Source organism: Macaca fascicularis, chromosome 5, assembly GCF_037993035.2.
Source record: "Macaca fascicularis isolate 582-1 chromosome 5, T2T-MFA8v1.1".
Lineage (NCBI taxonomy): Eukaryota > Metazoa > Chordata > Mammalia > Primates > Cercopithecidae > Macaca > Macaca fascicularis.
The window spans coordinates 93,171,919-93,182,622 of NC_088379.1; the positions used below are offsets into that span (position 1 = coordinate 93,171,919).

The 10,704-nt window shown below is 39.6% G+C and overlaps 1 protein-coding gene across 1 annotated transcript; it reads left to right on the forward strand.

Moving 5' to 3' along the window:
* Positions 1 to 2,007: 2,007 nt before the first annotated feature.
* On the forward strand, positions 2,008 to 7,715 carry DSPP (dentin sialophosphoprotein). Its single transcript, XM_005555378.4, has 4 exons — positions 2,008 to 2,058; positions 3,196 to 3,279; positions 3,411 to 4,406; positions 4,880 to 7,715. The coding sequence occupies exons 1-4, from the start codon at positions 2,008 to 2,010 to the stop codon at positions 7,553 to 7,555; spliced, it is 3,807 nt and encodes a 1,268-aa protein (XP_005555435.3). The 3' UTR covers positions 7,556 to 7,715.
* Positions 7,716 to 10,704: the final 2,989 nt, after the last annotated feature.

The window sequence follows — 10,704 nt, forward strand, 5'->3', positions numbered from 1 at the left end:
TTTGATAAAAATGAGATAACTGAGATATCAAAAAATCCACCTTGGGCTTTCAAACAAGGCTTTAATTAGGCTTTGCTTTTCAGTATTTTATTACTTACTATTACTTATTATTGTCCCACATGAAATGAAATTTAGCAATCACTAGTGATGCCAAATCTAATTGCTAAATGAAATGAAGCTAAATCTCATTTTGCGAGTAACAATAAATGAAATAATCTGAAGGAGGTTTGCAAAATTCTGAAGTCTCTGTTTCATGCTGAGAACACCTGGGCCATTTTTATAGTAGTCTTCGAAGTCATTCACCTGCCTTGGAAACGGTGATGAGCATCATGGAATTGTTCCGGAGTGGAGCAGAAAGAGAGATGTAGTGGTCAGATTTCTGGACTGTAGCTCAGAAACGGGACACACATCCCTCTGGCCTTGGCTGCAGGTACCTTTCCAGGATGCTGTGGCTCTTCCAAATCACAGTGCAGATGGGCCTTCTGCAGAGCTATATAATGGTTAGGCTTGGGACTGCAAAGTACAGGATGACTGTGGCTTAGTAAACAGCTGGCCTTCAACCTCTGTGCCCAGAGCTCTGCATGATACTTGTCCTGGTGTCACCTCAGCCTCACTTGAATCTATGGCATTTCAGAAGGAGCTCTAGCTGTTCTTGGCTTTCTGTTGAACAGCTGTAAGAGTGAGCACTTTTTTCCCCCTCAGTAGCTCTGGAACTGTGTCATCTCTCCTGTGAGAAAACACCAATAATTCTCATGACAGTTGATATTCAGTGAAGTTTTATTATATTTTCACTATCACCATTAAATTCAATCAAAGCCATTTTATGACATGCAGCATTATAATCTATACATGCAGTGGGAGTTCATGAAATAGGAGTAAAACTCTCCTTTCTATAGTAATGGCATCATTACATCAACTTGCAATATAAATTGATTTTTTTACTCACACAGATTATAAATTGTCTATTCCAACTTATTAGAAACATATTCTTAGACCATTTCTGAATTTGAATTCTAACAGGGATGAAGAATCATGATTTTAGAAGTCCCATATAATAATTGCTATCATTTGTTAGAAAATTGCAAAGTGCCTGAAGCAATGCTAAATATTGCTTGGAGTCATAAATATTTATCAACAACATTCAGAAAATGTCTTTTTCTGTGCTTTGCATTGGAATACAATAATCACCAAGACACTCTCCTGGGTCTCAGGAGTTTACAGTAAATCAGGGCAACACATAAGTAACTAGACAATTTTAAACTGTGCAATGTGTTACCAGTGAGATGTGCAAAACGACTTGGTATAAAAAGGAACGAGATACTAAATACCGTTTGAAGTGGAGTTAGAGAGGGCTTCTCAGAGATAATTCTACCAAACTTCAGGATAGTCCTGAGGTGCAGGTTTTGTTATTATTCCAGTAGAGGGATAATAAACCTACTTAAATTTCTCAAGCTTACACAGCAAGTAGCAGGGGTAACATTTGAACTGAATACAAACTGAATACAAACCCCAAATTCTTTCCGCTAGCGTAGGCTCCCTCATGTTAGTAATTTCTGCTCTTAAAGTCTAGTAGAGCTCAATTCTATAGATTTGGAGTAAGGATGACACATGTTTTATCTTTTAAGCACAATTTCAGCAGAATTACTTAATACTTGATTAAAGCTATTCAGAAGAGAAAAAGATGTTTTTACATCCAAGAATTGCGGAAGAACAAAGTTACAGCTATGCCCTTTGCACCTATATGGCTATTTTCCTTCATTGGCACAGGCAGAAAAAATCTAGGAAGCTACATTAGTGCTAAGCCTGGTGATGTCCCCATAACCACACCAGGTATGTTCTTGAACATCATATGTCTTCTCATGTTAGATACGTGCTTCTTGCCCAGGAAAAGGGCAAATGCTTACACATCAAAATAATGTAGGATTATGATTATCACTTTTACTTTATAAGTAATTTTGTGCTGTTCCTTTTTTATACAGCCATTGATTATTATTATTCCTAAAGAAAATGAAGATAATTGCATATTTTTGCATTTGGGCAGTAGCATGGGCCATTCCAGTAAGTATGCCTTTCTCAGAAAACCTCTACACTTTGTTATCTCTTTTAACCTAACATTAATACAAAATGTTGTGTGTATGTGTGTGTGTGTCTGTGCATGCACGTGTGTGTGTATATGTGTGTGTATATATACTTTTCCTTAATTTTTTTTTAACAGACTGAGTCTAAACATTTAGATTTGTACTAAGGGCTTCATGCGATGTCTGTGAGGTTTCAACCAAACCACTCCAGTTCATTGTCTCTTTCCTCTATAGAAATTCACATCTTGCCTGAAGGATTATTATTATTTAAAACATTTATTCAGATTAATTTACACTTAGTGCCCAGAAGTCATGGAGACTTTGTCCATCTTTGCTTCATACTCTGTGAATTTTATTCTAATATGAACAAAGTCTGTGCTGTTTAGGAAGTTTCCAAGAAAGAATAATAAGAAAAAGTAGATTTTTTTCAACATATAGGAAACTAATGTTTCACTCAGAGTTATTATTTATGTGCTCACTTTGGAAAATTTGGAATATATGATAAATACCAATAAAAAATTGAGAAAGTTCAACCATTTGTAATTTAGTAGCCAGCCATCATGTTTAACATTTTCATATGCTTTCATAATACCAAACATTTGGTATTTATGTAGTTGAAAATGTTCTCAAGTATTTCAAATGTGCTGTTGCAGAGCACAGAAGTATAACAGCATAATACTTGATTTTGCTTCTGTGCAGGCTCTGGTCATGCCTCCTGCTCTCTTAAGAGTTTTGGTCAGGATTACACTTAGAGCGGGTCTTATGCTAGTGCAAGAGACTTGTTGTGCAAAAACACCAGAGGTCTATCCCCTTGTCTTTCTACAAGACTCTTTCCTTCTACAGTTGAGATAAGTGGGCTCATCTAACATATCCATAAAATTGATAATACCGCAGTGAAAAATATCCATGTGCCCAGTTTAAATTTTACACAAGCCCTGTAAGAAGCCACTTCTCTTTTCTATCTGATTAGATCATACTTTGGCCTTTGTGTTAAACCTTTCTTCTTCATTGAGGAAAGAATGTGTGTGTGTGTGTTTGTGTGTGTGTGTGTGTGCATGCTCATGCACATATTCCCAAAAAAGAACCTTTTCAATAGCCAGTATTTTCTACTTGGCAGGTTCCTCAAAGCAAACCACTGGAGAGGCATGTCGAAAAGTCCATGAATTTGCATCTCTTAGCAAGATCAAACGTGTCAGAACAGGTATAGGATGTAATATATTTCTTTTCTTTCCTATTTCTGAGTTGCTACATTCCATTAATTTCCCCAACATTGCAATTTGCTTTCCTTCAAGATCATTGATACTTGTAATTGATTGAATGTTTCTTTTTCAGGATAAGTTAAATGCCAGTGGAACCATCAAAGAAAGTGGTGTCCCCGTGCATGAAGGTGATAAAGGAAGGCAAGAGAATACCCAAGATGGTCACAAGAGAGAAGGGAATGGCTCTGAGTGGGCAGAAGTAGGAGGGAAGAGTTTTTCTACATATTCCACATTAGCATACGAAGAGGGGAATATTGAGGGCTGGAATGGGGACACAGGAAAAGCAGAAACGTATGATCATGATGGAATACACGGGAAAGAAGAAAACACCACAGCAAATGGCATCCAGGGACAAGTAAGCATCATTGACAATGCCGGAACCACAAACAGAAGCAACACTGATGGAAATACTGATAAGAATACCCCAAATGGGGATGTTGGAGATGCAGGTCGCAATGAAGATGCCACTGTTGTCCAAGAAGATGGACCCCAAGTAGCTGGAAGCAATAACAGTACAGACAATGAGGATGAAATAATTGAGAATTCCTGTGGAAATGAGGGTAATACAAGTGAAATAACACCTCAGATCAACAGCAACAGAAATGGGACTAAGGAGGCTGAGGTAACACCCAGCACCAGAGAAGATGCAGGCCTGGATAATTCCGACGGGAGTCCTAGTGGGAATGGAGCAGATGAGGATGAAGACAAGGGTTCTGGTGATGATGAAGATGAAGAAACAGGTAATGGAAAAGACAGTAATGATAACAGCAAGGGACAGGAGGGCCAGGACAGCCAGGACCACGGGAAAGAAGATGATCATGATAGTAGCACAGGTCAAAATTCGGAGAGTAATGAAGATTATGACCCTGAAGGCAAAGAAGATCCCCATAATAACGCTGACGGAGACAACACCTCCAAGAGTGAGGAGAATTCTGCTGGTATTCTGGAAGACAATGGCAGCCAAAGAATGGAGGACACCCAGAAGCTCAACCACAGAGAAAGCAAAGGTGTAGAAAACGGAATCACCAAAGAATCAGAGCCACACGCTGTTGGGAAGAGCCAAGATAAGGTTAGTTTGTAAAGCTGATTTATTTCAATGGCAATTTAAATTCTTCCCTCCAACTATTGATGCTAGCACAAAAATAAACCATGACAAGCATCTATATATTTTTGCATCCATTTACTTGACTATTTAAGGAAAAGCTAGAGTCCTTACTAGACTTCCATATAGAACAACTTTAAAAATCATACATTTCTGAGAACGTAGTTACAATTCTAGAAAAGTCTTATGTGAAATCATGGATCCCCCATGTAATTGTTTACAAAAGTTCCTGGGTAGGAATGTGGATGAATTTTTAAGGAATCTAAACACCAGGGTGCTTTCAATTACAGAATAAAGCACATTGTCACAAATAACTGTGAAGTACTAGAAGTGGAACTCCTATCCCTGTGGCAACTTTTCCCAGTTATTCTTCCTCAGATCAATGCAATTTTGCAGCAAGTATTCACTAGTTAATCATTCTTTCCTCCGTCCTTCCATAGGGAATAGAAATCAAAGGTCCTAGCAGTGGCAACAGAAATATTACCAAAGAAGTTGGGAAAGTCAATGAAGATAAAGAGGATAAAGGACAACATGGAATGATCTTGGGCAAAGGAAATGTCAAGACACAAGGAGAGGTTGACAACATAGAAGGACCTGGCCAAAAACCAGAACCAGGAAATAAAGTTGGACACAGCCACACAGGTAGTGACAGCAATAGTGATGGATATGACAGTTATGATTTTGATGATAAGTCCATGCAAGGAGATGATCCCAATAGCAGTGACGAATCTAATGGCAATGATGATGCTAATTCAGAAAGTGACAATGACAGCAGTAGTCGAGGAGACGCTTCTTATAACTCTGATGAATCAAAAGATAATGGCAATGGCAGTCACTCAAAAGGAGGAGAAGATGATGACAGTGATAGCACATCAGACACTAACAATAGTGACAGTAATGGCAATGGTAACAATGGCAATGATGACAATGACAAATCTGATGGTGGCAAAGGTAAATCAGATAGCAGTGACAGCAGTGATAGTAGTGACAGTGACAGCAGTGATAGCAGCAATAGCAGTGATAGTAGTGACAGCAGTGACAGTGACAGCAGTGATAGTGACAGCAGTGATAGCAACAGTAGCAGTGATAGTAGTGACAGCAGTGACAGTGACAGCAGTGATAGCAACAGTAGCAGTGATAGTGACAGCAGTGACAGTGACAGCAGTGATAGCAACAGTAGCAGTGATAGTAGTGACAGCAGTGACAGTGACAGCAGTGATAGCAACAGTAGCAGTGATAGTAGTGACAGCAGTGACAGTGACAGCAGTGATAGCAACAGTAGCAGTGATAGTAGTGACAGCAGTGACAGTGACAGCAGTGATAGCAACAGTAGCAGTGATAGTAGTGACAGCAGTGACAGTGACAGCAGTGATAGCAATAGTAGCAGTGATAGTAGTGACAGCAGTGACAGTGACAGCAGTGATAGCAACAGTAGCAGTGATAGTAGTGACAGCAGTGATAGCAGTGACAGTAGTGATAGTAGTGACAGCAGTGACAGTGACAGCAGTGATAGCAGTGACAGTGACAGCAGTGATAGCAGTGACAGTGATAGTAGTGATAGCAGCAATAGCAGTGACAGTAGTGATAGCAATAGCAGTGACAGTAGTGACAGCAGTGATAGCAGCAACAGTAGTGATAGTAGTGACAACAGCAACAGTGACAGTAGTGATAGTAGTGACAACAGTGACAGCAAGTCAGACAGCAACAAATCAGACAGCAGTGATAGTGACAGTAAGTCAGACAGCAGTGACAGCAACAGCAGTGACAGTAGTGACAACAGTGATAGCAGTGACAGCAGCAATAGCAGTGACAGCAGTGATAGTAGTGACAGCAGTGATAGTGAGAGCAGCAGTAGCAGTGACAGCAGCAACAGCAGTGATAGTAGTGACAGTAGTGACAGCAGCAATAGTAGTGACAGCAGCAACAGCAGTGACCATAGTGATAGTAGTGACAGCAGTGATAGTAGTGACAACAGCAATAGCAGTGACAGCAGTGATAGCAGTGACAGCAGCGGTAGCAGTGACAGCAGTGATAGCAGTGACAGTAGTGACAGTAGCAATAGTAGTGACAGCAGCAATAGCAGTGACAGCAGTGATAGTAGTGACAGCAGTGATAGTAGTGACAGCAGCGATAGCAGTGACAGCAGTGATAGTAGTGATAGCAGCGATAGTAGCGACAGCAGCGATAGCAGTGACAGCAGCGATAGTAGTGACAGCAGCAATAGCAGTGACAGCAGTAATAGTAGTGACAGCAGCAATAGCAGTGACAGCAGCAACAGCAGTGATAGTGGTGACAGCAGCGACAGCAGTAACAGCAGTGATAGTAGTGACAGCAGCAACAGCAGTGACAGCAGTGATAGCAGCAATAGCAGTGACAGCAGTGACAGCAGCGATAGTAGTGACAGCAGCGACAGCAGCGATAGCAGTGACAGCAGCGATAGCAGTGACAGCAGTGATAGCAGTGACAGCAGTGACAGCAGTGATAGTAGTGACAGCAGTGACAGCAGTGATAGTAGCAACAGCAGTGATAGCGATAGCAGTGATAGTGACAGCAGCGACAGCAGTGATAGCAGTGACAGCAGCAACAGCGACAGCAGTAATAGCAGTGACAGCAGCGAAAGCAGTGACAGCAGTGATAGCAGTGACAGCAGCGAAAGCAGTGACAGCAGTGATAGCAGTGACAGCAGTGAAAGCAGTGACAGCAGTGATAGTGACAGCAGCGACAGCAGTGATAGCAGTGACAGCAGTGACAGCAGTGATAGCAGTGACAGCAGCAATAGCAGTGACAGCAGTGATAGTGACAGCAGCGACAGCAGTGATAGCAGTGACAGCAGCAATAGCAGTGACAGCAGTGACAGCAGCGACAGCAGTGATAGCAGTGACAGCAGCAATAGCAGTGACAGCAGTGACAGCAGCGACAGCAGTGATAGCAGTGACAGCAGCAATAGCAGTGACAGCAGCAACAGCAGCGACAGCAGTGATAGCAGTGACAGCACATCTGACAGCAGTGATGAGAGTGACAACCAGAGCAAGTCTGGTAATGGTAACAACAATGGAAGTGACAGTGACAGTGACAGTGAAGGCAGTGACAGTAACCACTCAACCAGTGATGATTAGAACAAAAGAAAACCCATAAGATTCCCTTTGTGAAAAGTTTGGTGATGGGATAGGAAAAAAAGATTTCCAAGAAAGTAAAGAAAGGGGAGAAATAAACAGAAGACATATGTAAACATCCACAAAAACAACTAGGGGAATCAAATCGAACAGTTGGATTCAGAACCAAGGCCTAACTCCTGCAGAGAGAGACTCTGAATGCATGACCTTTGGTACATGCCTGTTAATATTCATGTTCTGAAAATATTTTGTTAAAAGTGTAAGTCTAAACATAAAAGAACAATTAAAATATTCTTTAATACTTCACGCAGAAACCTCAAGTAATCACTACATGATAACTTTAATTTAAGTGCCATGTGCTGCAGAGAATGTAGCAGGCAGACACATCTTAAAAGCAACCTGTGGCATTGCCTTAAGTCTCCATAGTTATGTATTCTGGAGAGGCGGTCTGCTTACCGCTGAGTAGAAGATGCTGTACTGTGATAGCCAACTTGGCTTTGGATTCAGTTGCTTGTTCTATGGAAGAAATACATGTATTTCTTACATGGAAAAAAAAATTGCAGCTACTATTCAACCTACCTGGGCTATGGGAATAATCTTTCTAATGATCAAATAAAGTAGTTATAAATCACAGAAATTCTAAAGAGTGCTAGTCAGAAAGAGCTCAGAGACGGGTTGATGTATAAAATCTGATCTGCAATCGGATGTATAGCATCTGATGTTAAAATCTGATGAAAAAAATACATCTCAACAAACCACTGGAAATTGAGTACAAAGTCCCTAAAACTATTGACAAAGCTGATGCAGTGCTTAGAACAGTGTCTTACTCCCAGGAGCCACTCTCCAAATGTTAACCAGTAAATGACACATGAATGACTCTGGAGGAGCGTCACTTAGAAGCATGGTGGCTCACACCTGTAATCCCAGCACTTTGGGAGGCCGAAGTGGGTGGATCACAAGGTCAAGAGATCGAGACCATCTTGGCTAACATGGTGAAACCCTGTCTCTACTAAAAATACAAATATTAGCTGGGAGTGGTGGCACGTGTCTCTAGTCCCAGCTACTTGGGAGACTGAGGCAGGAGAATCGCTTGAACCCGGGAGGCGGAGGTTGCAGTAAGCCAAGATTGTGCCACTGCACTCTAGCCTAGCAACAGAATAAGAGTCCGTCTCAAAAAAAAAAAAAAAAAAAAAAAAAAAAAAGAACTGTGTTATGTGGTATCAATTATTTATCTTTAGATCAGTCTCACCAAGTCATTCTTAGTTCACACCTTGAAAACCTCAACACGCCAAAACTTCTGAACCAGACCCTGAGTCTGAGTCTCCCTTCCCACTATTAATCTCTTTAATAAAGCGAAAGCTGGTGGGTAATGGTTTGGAAAACTTCTCTTTCGTATTTGAGAGTCATAAATGCAGTTACGATCTGAGTATGCCTCACTCAGCTTTGGCATGAATGAAGGTAATTCTTAAGCCCAAGATGAAGCCCAATTTCTAGAAAATGACAAACTTAAAGGTGTATGGAGAATAGAGATTGATATTTAATAGGGTGGAGATATAGTTTATCATCTAAACTAGGGCACTTTGGAGAATGAAAGGGGTGCTATGAATAATTATACGGAGACAGGAGATATAAATTGGGATTGTCCCAGGGAAACTGGGAGATACTATAACGTTAACCCACAAACCTTAAAGGTATTTTTCAAGATTCAGTAGTGACGCTTTGAAATCTCCATCTTTTTCCACTGAGGTAATTATTTTAGCTTTGCTCTAACGCAAAGCTGAAAATCTATAGAGTGAGAATATGAATGCAACTTCTTTAATGTTAATTTTCAACCAGTTGTTAGTTGACAATTTACTTTCTAATAGTAGGCATATTTTATGAAAAGAGTTTCAGGAGATTTATTTTTCTGCCTTCTTCCTCCTCTATGCAAGTGTCCTTTAGTTAAGAGATCAACATTGTGAGGAGTATTGTTGAAGACTTTAAAAATACTATTCATAAACTTCTCGGTAACTCTTAAGAGTGTAAAATGTCCAGGTTTGTACTACATCACAGTCATGTCATGACTCTAAACTTCTTTCCTTAGGATATGTTCTAGGTTTTTAATTTCTTTAGATTTTAGGGTTTTTTGTATTGCTTTGTTTTGCTTTAATTTGTAAAGCGTTGCTTCTAGTACGTGTCACAACTATTTCAAAAGGTTGCTATGAACACTAAGTCAGGCAATGGACATGCAACTCTATAAACTATACAAGATACGTAAATGAAGGAGATAAATATCGGTGTTATCATAAATATCCATTTATTAAAGTAAATATCCATTTATTGAAATCAATATCCTTTTACACAATTGCTCACAAGGAAAATTCCCTTCATCTTAAAGAGTTTGCAAATACCCCCTCTATCACAAAATCTGATATATAATATTTCTTTTAAAAATTAACTCTTTTTAATTGAAAAAGTAATATATGTATATGCACAAAATAAAAAAAAATCAAACACCATAAAGAGGTATACAGAAGTATTATCTTAAATACTTCTACACTCCCAAGCCCTCTATATCTCTTTCCTATTGCCTATAAGCAATTCCCATTATTAATATCTTGTGGACCCTTTCAGAAATATTCTATGCACGTACATTCCCCTTTTAAAAAACCTGTGGAAGTCTACTATACACAATGCGTTCATCTTATTTTTTTCAATTTAACAAATACCTTAAATATTGGTTCACAGCACACAGATCAACTTCATTTTTCTTCACGTGTGTGCTTTTATTTTATGAAGTGCCATAAGGTATTTGATCTGCCTTTATTGTTCCATCACTTTCTAAGTCATTTCCAGCCCAATAAAAGTCTCTGCAGACATTGCCTGCAGTAATAGCCTAAGCTGAATCCATTTCTAGCCAGTTCTTATAAAGACTTTGTCTTAAGAAATATTCAGGAGCAGGGGATGTTCAGAATCTAGGGTTGATATCAGAAATAACAAAGATATGATCTTGATTTTCTTATGTAATCACATCTGCATTGACTTCTGGACTTTCAGGGCAAGAATGGAGCAGACACACTACAAAAGAACATCGCAAAAGTAGATCCTTTGGACACAAGAAGTCTGGTGTTAGGAAACAAAGCTTATTTTGAGTTATTTTCTGGAATAAAGAT